This window comes from Falco cherrug, chromosome 5, assembly GCF_023634085.1.
Source record: "Falco cherrug isolate bFalChe1 chromosome 5, bFalChe1.pri, whole genome shotgun sequence".
NCBI classification, from domain to species: Eukaryota; Metazoa; Chordata; class Aves; order Falconiformes; family Falconidae; genus Falco; species Falco cherrug.
The window spans coordinates 92,236,023-92,251,618 of NC_073701.1; the positions used below are offsets into that span (position 1 = coordinate 92,236,023).

At 39.4% G+C, this 15,596-nt stretch overlaps 1 protein-coding gene across 5 annotated transcripts in view; it reads right to left on the reverse strand.

Annotated features, from left to right (window-relative positions):
- Window positions 1–1,217: 1,217 nt before the first annotated feature.
- Window positions 1,218–15,596, reverse strand: part of PIK3CG (phosphatidylinositol-4,5-bisphosphate 3-kinase catalytic subunit gamma) — a 35,988-nt gene continuing 21,609 nt past the window's right edge. For 3 of the 5 annotated variants that reach the window (XM_055711094.1, XM_005446346.4, XM_027815421.2), the window contains exons 8-11: window positions 11,272–11,402; window positions 10,571–10,682; window positions 8,383–8,540; window positions 1,218–3,255 (exon numbers count right to left, since the gene is read on the reverse strand). In XM_055711094.1, coding sequence (XP_055567069.1) covers window positions 2,974–3,255; window positions 8,383–8,540; window positions 10,571–10,682; window positions 11,272–11,402 — 683 coding nt within the window. In that variant the 3' untranslated portion in view covers window positions 1,218–2,973. Of the gene's footprint in view, window positions 3,256–8,382; window positions 8,541–9,381; window positions 10,294–10,570; window positions 10,683–11,271; window positions 11,403–15,596 lie in introns of those variants that run through there. The other 2 variants (XM_027815422.2, XM_055711095.1) reach the window with 2 other exon arrangements.

The following is a 15,596-nucleotide window of genomic DNA, read 5'->3' on the forward strand; positions in this document are numbered from 1 at the left end:
TTCTCTGCAGGCTGTGTTAGAGCCTGTGCAAAATGTGGTCAGTGACTAATTTACATTTCCTGTTTTATGGCCCTTGTCACACAGCTATTCTGAAGAGTTGGTGTGTTTATGCACTGGAAGACATCAGGCCCAACCTCAGGAAAACGTGGTTCAGACTCTTGCTCCAGCAGTGGTGGCTGTGCTAAAGCTCCAGCTTTCGAGGCCGTGGGTACATAGCTGCCACCGCAGAATGCTGCACTGGGACAGGCAGACATGCACTCATGCCCACCCCCTCACCACCCAAAAAGCAATTCCACTCGCCTTGAATCTGGGCTGCCTGAAACCACATCTCTGCGTTGTTCTCCTTTGTGTCAGGGCTTGCCAGAAAACAGTCAGTGCGGGTGGAGGTTTCCAGAAGCACATGAAAGCCAAAGGAAAATCAGCCACATGAATGCACAGTTATTTATAAATAAAGTGCTGGTAAGCTGCCTAATAGCTTGTTCTGTAGGTAAAAAGGAGATCTGGCAGCTACTTTTGATCTCCTGGAAGTCAGGCTGGCGAACACCCAATGCCTGATGCAGAAGGGGTGTTCAAAGGAAGGCACAAGGCAGCTTAGCTCTGCCCAGGCAGCCCAAGGGTGGGCTTCACGGGCAAGGAAAGCAATGCAAAAGTCTGCTAAGTAGTTCAGCACAGAGGATTTCAGATGTCTGTAACAAACATTGTATACAATTCGGTACAGAACATTGTAAACTGCTGATAAAAATCATCGGTTTAGTGCAGGACTAAACTGCTTTCCTCTGGGTGCTGATCTCTCACAGATCTTTTCTGCAAATGGAGGCTGCTTTAAAAATGCCATTTCCCTGGAAGTTGTGACTAGCATTTATTTCCCCATGCTGCAGTTAAATTTAGCAGTAGATTTACTTTTTAAAACTGGGACCTTACTAAAATCTTCAGATTTTTCTTTATAGAATAAACTAGGAATCAATAAAGTTGTCTTAGAATGTGATAATATTCTATTCACGTTTTACAATTATAATAACTGCAATTCTAATATGACAGCCTATTGAAATTCAGTTATCTGACATCATAAGGAGTTATTAATGTGGAGCTAAACCAATTCCTCTGTGTGAGACTTTGAATATGATTTCTTACTGAGGTTACATAGTCTTTATGTAACTGAACATAAAATATTTATGTGTATTTGGGGCTAAGCTGCTTATTCATTAATGATAATCAAATGAATAGAACATGTAAATTTATTTCAGATCTAGAAAATACAAATCTAAAAAATATCATTTTACAGACAATATTCACCATTTAGTTTATATTTTAGTATGGTCTTAAGCCTATCTTGCACAGAATTATAATGTAACAGAACAACAAAATAGTCTACATTTTAACTTTTGAAATTTCCTTAACTAGAGTCTTACCATATACATCATCAAAAAAAAAATTGTGCACAGTAACCAATTCAACATCTACATTTCAAGAATAGATTGACTATATCTCATAACTGAGACACCAATTACAGTACATTTATCAAAAATCCTTCAAGAATACACTCAGTAGTAACAGTGGTAGCAGTAGTTAAAATCTTAAGTTCTGTGAAATGATCAAAGCAAATGATAACAGAATTTAAAAATTCAGTTAATCATTTATATGTAATGTAAAACCCATGTAACACTACAATGAAAGAAGAAATTACATGGGCACAAGTGCAAAAAAGCAATAGTGTAAGCCATCTTCTCTCTTTGGTAAAGATCAATTAGCAGGAAGTATACCATAGTAATTCAAGTCGAAGACTAATTCATGCTATATATTTTTTTTGTTTTCCTACCATAGGCAGACTTGATGATTTGCAAGCATCCTACAGTAGAGAAATTACAATTCTACTTAACACTGCCCATTTTTTCCTCTTTTAAGTTTAAATATTGAAATTAAAGATAAGGATTTTTTTCTTTCATAAATAGTTTTTCAGTAGTATAGTCTCTTCAGGAATTTAAAAATAAATAGCAAAATATACACAATTTCAAAGATTACATTTAATTTCTTCTAGGTATATCCTGAAAATATATTACCAAAGAATAAATAACTTTGGGTTTCTCAAATATCTGGTAAAATGTCAATTACTCTTACATAAGGAGTTTTCTCTGAGGAATAAGGAAGTACCATTGCTTTTTACAAAGCTTTTACTATACAGGTGGAATTTTAATAACTTTACAGTAAGAATATAATCTGCGATATAATATGGACATTCCTCATTCAAAAGTACAGTAAAAAACTTTCAAAATGAAACCTTCAAAATTTCAGGTTCAAACCTGAGGAACTTCCAGGTAACTACGAAGTTCTCCTGGCAGGACAGGCAAGCTCAGTTGTCTATGTCAGGAGGCTACAATAATAGTAAGGTAATTTCCTCTAGTGGTAGAGCCAAAGCTGTTTTCTACTGACAACATACTAAAAACCAAAAAGGACAAAGTGTTAAGGAAGGGACAAAAGAGAAGGATGTGGGTGAACAACACCTGAGTGTAAGTCATCCCGAGAAAGAAGTGAATTGCCTACAGGGATTTCAATACAACCACAGATTTTAAATAGATTCTTCTTCTTTTGAAGGACTTGACCCTCATGAACAATTGAGGTAACATCAGGGAATTCGCTATTTGAATTTGCAGGTTATCGTCTTACTCAAGCTCCTCCTTCATATTTATCTGAAATTATTACTAAAGAAAACGAGAAAAATGCAGGCAACATCAGCAAAGCAACTAGTTAAAAGAATCCAGCAACTTGAACTGTCATTAGACATTAAAAAAAAATAAAATCTTAACTGCAGGAAGATCTTCTGGAGGGGCAGAGCAAAAGTCCTTGCCTTTTTAGAAGATCCATTTAAGCTGCCAGCAAAGTAAATGCAATTTTGACTGCTCATTTATTCAAAATTCATAAATAACATGTAGATTAACTAACCTCCTATTCACACCCACAGTTAATTTACATAAAATATTAAGCAGAATGCTTTTCTACTCCTTGTTTAATTCCAAGCACAAGATGTAAAAACCAGTTAAATTGCACAGTCCAGCCCTTATCTCTGCAAACCTCTATCTGATCAAGAAAATGCTTTTTGGCATCTTCTTCGCTTTTCCCTACTGTCAGTGCATCCCGGATATATTCAATATCCTCTTTGCTGGTTAATTGGGGCATACCAGTCATTAGCATCATGGAAAACAGGATGATCAGCAGGTTTGTGTGATGTCGAAGAGCTAAATAAGCCTTCACACATACATCCTACAAGAGAGAAGATTTTTTGTTAGTTGATGAGTGAACTGAGAGGGATGGTGTAGGAATTTCACAGGACTCTCATTAACCAACACTACTGAATCACTCGAGTACATCAGAGAGAGGAGACCCAACAGAAACGTTCATCTGAGCAGAAACATGAAGCAAACTTCTGCATCTGTCATTTGATATTCATTCATCACCACACCTTGGGGCAACAGGTACTGTTTTGACGTACAAACTAAAGGCTCTTTTTAATAATATTAACTGCTAAAGCATAAAACCTTAGCTTCACAAAAACTTCAAATTAATTTACCTGTCATATAATCTCTTTCTGTGGCTGTTAAAATAGACAGCAATAATTCACTATCTTTCTTTCCAATTTGTATGTTCCCATTTAAAGACCATAGCTGGCAAGTGATACCGAATAAAGCAGTACCTCCAGGGGACCATTCTTTATTTCATATATACGTCTATTAACTTTGCAGAGGTGACGGGTTTTTTAATGGAGAAGATTTTTCAGGCTTGGTGTTCTGATAAATTTTTCCATCTGACAGTTCTAGTTTTCAAGCACGCTGCCTTGCTGTAGGACTTCTATGTTTATGTACTGTCATACTGGATTCCACAGATATTTTTTTTTATAGCTTTTTCACTTCCACATATAAGTAATTTGTGCTTAACAACATAACCTTTAGAAGAATGAAAATTCTGCAGCTTGGAAAAACATGCAATGCTTTTTAAAAGAATATTTAATGCTAAGTGACTAATACATAAACTGACATTATTATGTCTTATATTAAATTTATTACTCATTTACTTTTAGAAATAACATCTTAAGGAATACAATGCAAAGAAATCAATCATATATAGAAAATTGAGCCTGTAATGCACTAATGTAAAAAGGTTAAAAATATTTCTAAGAAAGTTGTTGCTATTAAAATCAAAGCTTAAGCAATGCTAATTTTTAACCAATTAAATATCCAATTTAATAATTCCAGAAATGTACATGAATTTATTAAATAATTCTTAAGAAATCCAAATATTGTCATGTAAAGTTCCACCAAATCTCATCAGCCCTCTAGAACACAGTTTATTTTTGACAAGGTCTATGGTATCTTTCTTCCTTAGAAACACTAAGTACCCGAATAGTCTTAACATCTATCACTGTTCCTATCAGCAACACCAGGACGACCAACCAGACAGGTTAGGAAGATACTAAGGAAGGAAGATGATATGTTGAAGATCTGTCTGTAGGGTTGTTTTTTTCCTATTGCCTGGGCCCTTAAATCTTTCACTGTTTCCAAATAAACCCTGTCCTGAAATAAGGTCATACTTATGATCTCTAATGTTAGTTTAGCTCTAGTGAAGCAGAAGATAAATCGCAATGGTCAAAGCACAATTTGCAACAAAAAACATCATCATCTTATCACAGGGATTAGTTTCTTTCCATGACACCAAGGGGAAAAGTAAAAAAAAACAAATTCTACTTATGTATTATCAACTTCAAACAGGGAAATCTTGTCACAAGAGTTAGCATGTGTTTTGTTCCCCTTGAAAGGGATGAAAGCTCTTTATAGTTATATCAAAGGTTTTATATTTCTCTATGGATGATGCATCTCACTACTGCGGTGTCTGAGACAGTAAAACAATTATGCAGTCAAGAACCTGGCATCACTGCATCTCAAAGGCAGTCTTTCCAGGAATTCAGAAGATTTAAAAAATCTGTATCTGCCTGTTACAGTTATTTATTCAGACAGGAACTGAATGGAATTTTGAATTAACAACTTCCAAGAAAACTAATTTTTACACTTCTGAGAGAGGCAGAGAGAACTAAAAATAACACATGGTTATGTGTCACGGATATGTAGATGTTTACCATGGGGTTAAGGAGGAAGCTGTTAACTAATCATAAGCCATAGGCAAAATGAGAAGAAACGAAAATCCCATTGTCCAACAGAAAATAAAAACCCAATTATTTTGAGAGCTTGAAACTGTTCAAAGTATTAGTATCCTAAAGGTCAGACATTTTTATAATACAAAGTGTCCAAGTTCTGTTTATAAGCCATCCCTTCCCTGTACAGCGTACTACAAGTAAGTATTTTTCAATCATGAATTGGACACCCTTCTGCTTTCTGTCACCTTTATTTGACAAACACATGAGGATTTGTAAACAAATGGTATAGAAGAATTTGATTAGTACTGAAAATACAGCTGTCTATTATCAAGTCAGCAGAGAATGAAAATGAATGAATTAAATTAAATATAATGAATACAAATGCATTCAAAATCTAATGCAAAAACTAGCAAAGACAATTTTAGGCAAACTAATAATAGGTAGGTGGAGAAAGCTCAAAAGACTACAAAGATCTCAGATGAGGTTCTCTCAAGGGTTTCTACAAGTAAGAAGTGAAAAAATCACATGCACATAGGAGTAAGAGTTGCATGGGTTTCAGCTAAAGGCTGGAAAGGAAATGCCACCACATATGATACTCACAGCAAGAGAAATCTGGACAGTACTAAGGCAGCTGAAAAATTCATAGATGGAACAGAAAAACACTCGTCTTCTCAGATTAAGTCATGCTTAAATACATTTTTTGCAATTAGGACAACAGACCATCAAATACTGCTTCCTACTAAGCATTTCTGTGATGTCATTAATAACCTCTGGCCTCTAATTTTCATTAAACCATCACAGTGAAGACAAACAAAAAGGGAAGCAAAATTTAGATTAAGCTTATAGGAATGAGCATTATTGCTAGTTCCAGAAAAGTTGCCAGGCCACTGACAGCTTTAGAAGTTCACTAATAACAAACTATGCTCTGTTGCAGTGAACAACACTGTTTGTTCTAATTATTTGTCTAATTAGCCTCCTCTGACACCTGCAACAAGAGCTATAGCTAACACATCTGTATGGACTGTATCCAACAGATGACAGAGAAATACTTTTTTTTTTTAAAGTAGATATTTTAAAATATTAAAACCACTGAAGCCTGTAAAAAACAAAGGACTCCTCTAAAGTACAACCTATTTTAATGTAGTTGAAGTACAAATTAATGAGAGATGCTCTTAAAAATTAATGAAGGATAAATGCTGAGACTTTTCCATTAATACATGAATGAGTCAGCAGGCACACTGCATGAATCCCTCAATATTCGGAAACATGATGAAATCAGCCAGTTGAAAAGTGAAGCTATATTTCATTTATTTTTGTACTCTGACTATATAATTAAAACATACTCTTTTTATCAAAAAATATGCGATGCAGATCTTGCTCTGTATTACTATTTTACTTGTATGGAAGTATTTTAACTTTTTATTGGTGTTTAAGACAGAAAAGCCTTTCAATGTACTACTGGAATAGAAGTTTATAAACAGTATCTAATGTAGTAGAATTGTACATGAACTTACACATTTTGGTTGGTATTATTGTTGCCTGTGCTTAAATCATCCACTTAAAATGACCAGGTCACATATCACGGTCACAGTTCACAAAGGTAAAGCACATCAATCACCTTTCATCTGGTTAACGACACCAGCAGAAATGACACTGGCACTATCACGGCATTCCTAAACCATCCACATTAGTGGGATGGTAGCAGTATTTAGAAACGTGTACCAGACTAACAAAATGTGTATCCAGTCAAATCCAGGAGTGTATGATGAAGGCATGGCTTACGGAAGAGAGGTTAAGACCAAAATCACCTCCTATGGCTTTTGGTATTTGGGCTGCTGAAGTAAAGGTCAGATATTCTATAAAAAGCTGGACGATCCATCACCTCACTGCGGACACTAACAGGTTGCTAGCCTTCCAATTCTCCATTAGCGCAGTTTCACATTTTCAGTTATTTTCTGCTTCCAGAACAGAGGTCTTCTATGAAATGACATACCCTAGAGTGGTGTTTCAGCCCCACACTTGCACACAGCTTACAGCTGCAGCAACAGTATCTTTCCTGTAGGTAGCACAGCTCACAGGCTTCTCTGAGAGCATGGGCTCAGCATTCCCCTCCCACAGCAAAACCACCCTGCTTTTAAATCTTTTGAGCTACAAGCCTCCTTCGAAACACCTGCACTGTGATAAAACCAGTCCTTGTGCAAAACTGACTCAAAAAACGCAACTGGTCCTTTAGTTATTTTCAGATGTCTGGGCTCAAGGATGACAACTGCTTTGCTGTTTGCTGTCCAGTCATGTATATCTTCAAAGTGACATATTCACTATCCTTAATTAGGTACTCAAGTTAGAAAAACAGACTCCTTACAAGGACAGAGAGACTGGTTCATCCACGAGAAATCCAGAACACCTAAGTCAGGCTTTTGCTTTGACTCACCCTCTGGAGGAAACTTTTTCTTTTGATATTATAGGGAACCTGCTTTCTAAATCAGGCATTTATTTAAAGAATTTAAAGACCCTAATGATAAGCACAGGAGTAACACCGCAGACATCCATTTACTCCTGCTCAGCCATGCTCTAGCCATTTCATTAAACATACTAAAGAACATTTTGCTTTGCTCCCTCCTTGGCCAGGTCCTACACAAGCTTGAAAAATAGCAACTGTTTTGGAGGGGTTCAGTTTCAAAGAGAAGCTGCAATGGAACAGATCTTTAACACCATTCTTTTCTTCCAGAGCGTTAAGTCCATCCACTTCACAAAACCAGAACCTGACACTGCTTAGGGTCACTGCAGATTTCTATTCAGATGCACTAGTCTCAGCCCCAGAACAGGAAGGCAGAATCAGGAGGGAATAACACGATAGAGCCAGCTGAGGAATGCCTCGCACCTGCTCGTACTACACAAAAGGCTCTGCTCAGTGCTTTGAGTCTCCTCCAACTGCACAAATACTGAAGCCCTCTACAAAGTATTTTTAATCAAGACAAGAAAGGACAGCCTATCTGGTCAGCTACTAACTGAATCTTTTCATTGTGGCTTTGTTGATGTTTGAATTCTAGTTCCCATAATCCTACTGATAATTTTTGCTCTTAGCTTGGCCTAAAATATCTTGGAATTGTATTATTATTCAGTAAATTTTATTAACATAATACCCAGGAGCCTAGACCTTTGGATACTAAGGCACTAATGTTCATTTCAGAGGGTAAAAAAACACTGCTTAATTGATTTGCAGCTAGATATTCACTCTTTACCTGAAATTTATGGAAATGGAGACTTGTCTTCTTTCCAGAAGTCCCCATGACAAACAGAAAATCTGGAGTCAGCACAAAAGGAACTCTTTCTTTATTAATTCCAAGGAAGCTTTTATAATTCCCAAGAATATGACCGAAATCAATATGGAAAAGATTACCTTTGTAAAGAGAAGAAGTCACAGTTAGGCTCAAATACAATAATCTGCCAGGAACACTTACTTGTATCGACAGTAATTCTAAAAACTCTTTGTTGGGGTATACACGATTACTCTTTAGTTCAGCAGAAAAGACTGTTCTCTCTCTCTCTCTCTCTTTTTGTTTAAATATATAATTCTGTCCTTTTGGCAAAGTTACTTTTTTATTTCTCTTTGGCAGTTGTTAAAAACCTGGCAGAACTGCTGTATTTTCTAACCATACACTTAACAGCTTTTCAAAAATCAACCAAGGAAAGCTTGTGCCGCAGATCCTTAACAATCACCTCGCAGTACACCACTACATGGAAAAGGCTGTGGATTACATTTCAAATACCCATGGGATTCTGGTGCTATCCAGCTCCTTGGCTTCAGTCACTAGAACATGCTTCTTCCTCACAGACCTGCATTACTGATTTCTAAACCACTCTGTACCGTGCATTGTCACCCTTTGGATAACCTTGAGGTTGTGTCAGCTCCCAGGAAAATGATGAAAAACTCCCCTTTTAAGGGCCACTACACCTACAGGACTGGAGCGTGCCGCTGCTCTTCAAATTACTTTATTACTTTCACTGGCAGAAAAGATGTAAGGATAAAAGAGTATGATTACTTAAAAACATAGATTTGTAATAGTGGTACATGTATAAAAAAAAAGGTAAGACATCAAATGATGTAAGGCGAGACTTAACACTCATCCAAGTGTTACATCCTTCAAAATCCTTCAGTGGATATCCTTCAGTGGAATATCCTTCAGTGGAATATCCTTCAGTGGAATATCCTTCAGTGGAATATCCTTCAGTGGAATATCCTTCAGTGGAATATCCTTCAGTGTTCCAGCATTTCAGCCAGTTTTTGAGTCCTACCCACCTACCGAATCTGACACGCTCTGTAGACCTCTCAGACTGAAATCCTTCTGGCTTCTGTTGCTCAAGACAGCTCCCATTAAAGATTCTAAGGCAAATCTGCTCCTGGCCACAACAGAATAACCTTTCTTTCTCTGTCTCTTTTTCTACTGAACTGTCCCTTATTTTCTGCCAATGGCCACTAACATCGCATTATGTTATATATAATGCTGCAATTAAAGCATTTTCATGTCTTCTTGTCCTCAAGGAGTTCTGGGGAACTTTTTTACTGTACTCTTCAATTAGCTCATTTCTGCCTTCAGGGTACATCTTCTCTCTAACCTTCAACTGGTAAAACTTTAACTATAATATGATTAATATTAAATATACAGCCTTCTAACTAAGCTCAAAAGTATTTTCTGTCTCTTAGCATTATGTAAAGACCGCTTATGAAGTAAGGGGATCATGAAACTGGAAGTGAATTTCTTAGACTAAATAAAACTCCTCCATATGTATTGCTCATTCTGGGGTCCTTTCCAGGGCTTCCAGAGGTCAGTAAAATTAAGGATGAACCAACGTGTGGCAACAGAAATAATTACCAAAGTTTGTAAAATTGCAGTTCTTCTGGGAGGATTGCAACCATCCCACAGACTCCAGTAGCAAAACAAATACATTCCATGTACGCTTACCTTCTAGGATTTTTTACAAAGGTACATAAATCAATTATGTTCCTCAGAGTGAAAATAGTCCAGTAACATCTGAATTCTGACACAGACACAGTTCCACTGAACGCTGTCAGAACCACATCCACACTTCAGACAGGTGAATAGCTGTCTGCTTTTTAAAGTTTTTTAGCTTTTAGATCTTAGATCTAGACACTAAAAAAAAAATATCAGTGTTACTCCTCATGAGTTAGTCTGTAACAAAGTTGTCCTTTGAAAAGAATGCCGTTATGAATGGTAAATAACTAGAGCCAACCTGAAGGCCAAAAGGGGTGCCTGTACATTTCTATGTCACAGGAGGAGCTGAACTTGTAAGCAATGCTGACAGAACTGGATTGTGTCTCTTCATGCACTGTTAAATACATTATTTATTAAAATGAAAGATAAATCTAGCGAAGTCCCACTTCTATGAAATTCTCAAAAAATAACTCACCTGTTTCTGTAATCATAATGTTGTCATTGTGCCTGTCTCCTATTCCAAGTACAAAGGTTGCCACGCAGTATCCAGCACAAGAATAAACAAATCTTTCCACAGCTGCCTGAAACTAAAAACAAATCTTAGAGATGCTTAATACTTCGATGCTAGAAACTAAATTCAGTCATTCTCAAAGTCATGTACCCTTCTGTCAACACGTACCTATCAACAGTTAGACAACCTGTCCTTTAAAATACACTGTTGCACAGCTGGGATTACCGTGTGAGAAGGCTCCTATCCCTTAGCACAAATAAAATAAGCATATAGTTGTTTACACTTTATGAGAAAAAAAGCTGTCAGAAAGCTCTAGTAGGTCAGTGGACCTACATAAGCAAAGGAACTGTGAGCACCCAAACCTGTATTTAAGTCTTCTAAAACCACACTGCCTTTCAGTGTTCTTAGCTATCCTTTCAATTTGCCCCTCATGTATCAATTCTAAATACTATGGACAAAGGAGTCACTTCTAAAGCATCTTGCTCCTCAGCAGCTCTCCTGCCAGCTAGATGCTAAAGGCTCTTTCACAGACACCTGTGGCTGAGTACAGGGAAAATGAAGGGATTTTTCAAACTCATGTAACACAAAGAAAACCATGTGAGCTCCATGCTCCTAAATTAGTAGGGTGCATTTGAAAATCCTACTTAAAAATTCAAAGAACTCACCTTCTCTTCAATCATGCATCTTTCCTTGAGCCACTGGTTTAGTATTTCATCCTTAAATGCACCAGTGTTGCCAACTGTACTCTGTTGAATTTTGGCAATTGTTGTCGCATCTTTCACAATTTCAATCATTCCTAGAGAAAATAAGAAGGAAGTTATAAGTTATTACATTTATATCAAACATATTATAAATATGCAAAATTAAATTTTAAACTCTGGTTTTAAAATCAACTGCAGAAATTCATAGGTTATGAGCAGAAATTTATTTTACAATCAACAGTGGTTCTTGCTCATTCCCAGCTGAAACCAGCCAGAGCTCGTAACTAGCCTGGCATCCTAAACTCTTCCAGGAGACTTTAAAACCTTTTAAAATGGAAAGAGTCAGATGATGAGTGGGGACCCTCTGCATAAGATTTTTCTCAAGGAGAGGAACTATCTCTTGTTTTGATCCCCTGCAGAAGCCCGTGTACCATTCACATTCTCACCAGCTTCTCTCCAACTTCACAGATTTGAGCAGCTGAAGAGACACTGCAGCACTGCAGCAGCATAGGGATACAAGTGTGGCTAGAGCTGTGGCAGAGGAACAGAGCTGGGCCTCCTGCGATAAATCCAATTTAAGCTTATGTGTGCATATGCACAGAAAGTTCAGAAACACTATGACACAGTGAGGTACAGCAGCAGTATTGCTGATGGAAAGCTCTGGCTGTTGGGGCCCAGAGGTCAGTCCCTAAACTGAACAGATCCTTGCAAAAGCAAATCAGCAGATCACAGGAATATGATGCAGAAACAAGTACTGTTCATACTAACATGGCATGCAATGAAGGCTACAGAGAAAAGCAGAAAGAGAGGCTGCAACACAACTCTGCCCTGCAACACAACTGTGCACTATAGCCAAGACCAGCAAACGCAGTCTGCCCTCATACTGGGCATACCTGTATGGCAGAAGGTCAGATTTTAGTTGCACTTATTTGGTAACTGGAAATACTTTATTTTCTTCCTCTGGTTCAAGTTCAGTAGTGTCTTCTAGGTAAAAGTCTGGCTTCAGCTCCAGCTCAAAGATAAGCAAGCAAACATTTCTTCCCAAAGTGTTTCAAAGCAGTTTCTCATTTGGTTTCAGTTTGACTCTCTCTGAAATGGATGAATTTCTATCTATTCACAGTCCTACTCTTTTGAAATTACTGAATTATGTGCAAATTTTTCAGTAACAGAGTAATGACACAGTAACCTCTTCCTGCCCCTGTCTTCCACACATGGCTGAATTCATAGCTGAATACCCCCGGAGGTATTTCTTCTGCCTTGACAGTGGCCTGGATTTGTTTGTAATAAAATACTGTGGAAACACGACCTCCAAAACCCATCACCAACACCACCAAATTAAAAAGCTCTGCATTTTGGTCTGTGCTTGTCAAGCTCTTGTTTTCCTCCTGGGAGTGAGCTCCAGATTACATTCCAACTGTGGAAAAGGCTTCCCCGCTTGTGCTCACAAATCTCCCTCTACCGGCCAACAGCTCCTGGATTTCAGGGGAGCAGAGCTGTGGCAAGAGGCATCTTCTGCTTCCCCTTGCATTTAAAACTTCTCCCAGGATAACTATGCAGATTAGCAGTGTGAAAAGTCCCCAGCTTTTAAAGCAGCTGTTAATGAAAACCCTTTACTGATCATTCTCCACTGCACTGCCAAGAGTGGTGTAAAACCTACAGAGAATGTTGTGCAGCTTATTCTGCCCAAGTAAACACTTCAAAGGTAGCATGGTAAAAAAAATTATCCGCTGGAATAGTACAGCTCCACTGGCAAATCCTTCTAAATACAGACATGCCTCTCAGTAGGTCTGGTTAGCCCTAGAGGAGGCTTCAGTAACTGGAGAGAGGATCTCAGCTGGGCTGTATTTAACTGGGAGGAAGTAGAGCAGTAAACACACCATGCCACGTGTTTCTGAGGATCTGTGGTACTAAAGCAGGTGACTCTTAAACTAAGTGCCAGATTGAACTTCTCAAAATTTGGCAGTGACGCAGCATAGTAAGTAGTGATAATTGCCTTGCAGAGCCATGAACAACACATGGCCATGTCAAACGGAGAGAGAATAGGGCACGATCTTTTACCAGTCATACACAGAAGCGCAAGTTGCTCCTACAGAGGTCAATTTGGTGGCGCAGTAGAGAGGACGGATGGTTTCCAAAACTGCAAACTACACTGAATGCAGATGTCTCCAGCAGACTAAGCTCTACACAGGAGGGGATGCCAGCCCCAGGTGTAAAACACCAGGCTATTTCCCTGGGCTCAGCGTAGAATGGGGTACCGTCCTTGTGTCAACCCACAGAAACTACCCCAGATTCCATGGAAATGTTAAGAGGGAGGGAAGAAACAGCTTGGGAGAAAACCACATATGAATACTGTGAAAGAACATTTGCATGCCACTACTCTTTGGTTTTGTTCCAAACAAGCATAAGCTCTACATCAAAGTGTCCCACATTGGGTATTACTAATTTAGGCTGCAGGTAATTCTCAGCAAACTGGAGTCTTTATGTAATTAACCATGCTCCTACTGTGGTGCTGAAGAGATGCCCAATTCTTACATCTCCCCCATGTGTATAGGAAAATAAACAATTAATTCCTTGACATAAAAGAATGGAGAGTCAATGAAAAATTCATGAAAGAATAATGCAGTCTGTAACTTCAACATATGAATGCTAGGACTGCAGAATTGCTCCACCTTCCTCCATTGTTTTGATACATTATATTGTCTTGAGATGATTTTAAACAAAATTAAGTCCTAAAAATCTCTCTAAAAATCAGGTTACCTAAAGGAGAGGGGGAAAACCAACCCTCCTTATATCTAGTTAGTATTTTTATATATAATTTTCCATTTCCTTTACTATTAGAATTCTATCAATACAATTTATATAATTTTAAAACACTTACATTAGGAGAAAGGAAATTCTTTTGTGCCACACTACCAAGTATCACACTATCAACGAGTTTGGGTTTTCTACATTGCTGAGATATCTTGAAGTCAAAAAAAAGGATGATAAAAATTCTATGTGGCAATGGATTTCAGAGAGGAATTACATTACAGATGTATATTACAAAGAGTTCTTAATTTTACTGGGACTCAGTTCATTATTGTTCAATCCATAAAACAAAATATATTGCTGAAAAAGAAAAGAACTAAAAAGCTGGACATCACGGGAGACACACAGTATATCATTATTTTACTAATCCATGCAATTACTCTCACACTGCCAGCTACACAGATGACAGGAATTAACAGACTTGCTAATTTTTACACATGTTCAAGCTGTAAGTAAATGGCAGAGCTGTATTTGCTAATCCGTCTCACTGACATGCTGCTTATACCAGCCAAAGCATTTTTTTTCGGCACAATAGCTGCGTTTGCGCATGGCCAATTTTTCTATACTGAGGAGGCTTTTCTCGAGCCCATCGCTCCAGAACTGCTCAGCAGAATTGACTCTATGGCCAGTTTTGTATTATCTGGATACCAGGAAACTCTGCAACGTGGACGTGCTGGGGTACATAATACATAAAAATCCAACCACCAAGAGTCAGTTTGGAGCCATCAGGACGGATAAATTATGCAACAGTTTGGCATTTTTGGATGTCATTGGAGTCTTGCAGAGCCGATCAGGTTGCTCTGCTGTGGTGGGTCGGCCCTGGCTGGCTGCCAGGTGCCCACCGGGCTGCTCTGTCACTGCCCCATGGCACAGGGGCCAGTGGGTCGGGATAGGAACGGGGAGAAATCACTCACCGGTGGGCAGAACAGGTTCTGCTCGGGGAAATTAATTTATACCAAATCAAATCGGAGGAGGATAATGAGAGGTAAAAGCAAATCTTAAAAATACCTTCTCCTCACCCCTCCCTTCTTCCCGGGCTTAACTTTACTCCCGAGTTTCTCCACCTCCTTCCCCCGAGGGGCCGGGGCTGCGGCCGGTCCGTCCCCCGCCGCCTCTGCCGCCGCGGCCCCCTCCGGGGGCGGCTCCTCACACGCCGCCCGGCTCCAGCCCGGGCCCTCCGGCGGGAGCCGCTCCTGCAGGCCCTTCTCCAGCGGGAGCCCTTCCCGCGGGGGGCTGCGGCTCTGCCCGGGCCGCTCCTGCGCGGGGCCCTCCCGCGGGGCGCAGCCCCTCCGGCACAGGCTGCTCCAGCCCGGGCCCCCCGCCCCCGGGGGCACCGGCCCTGCCCGCGGCCCGGCCCCGGCCGGGGCTCCCCGCTGCCGGGAGCTGCTCCGGCGCGGCGCGGCGCGGGCTGCCCGCCCCCGGGGGCGCGGCCCCCTCCGGGCACCCCCTGCCCCGGCCCGGGGTTCCCCCCCGCCGCCATC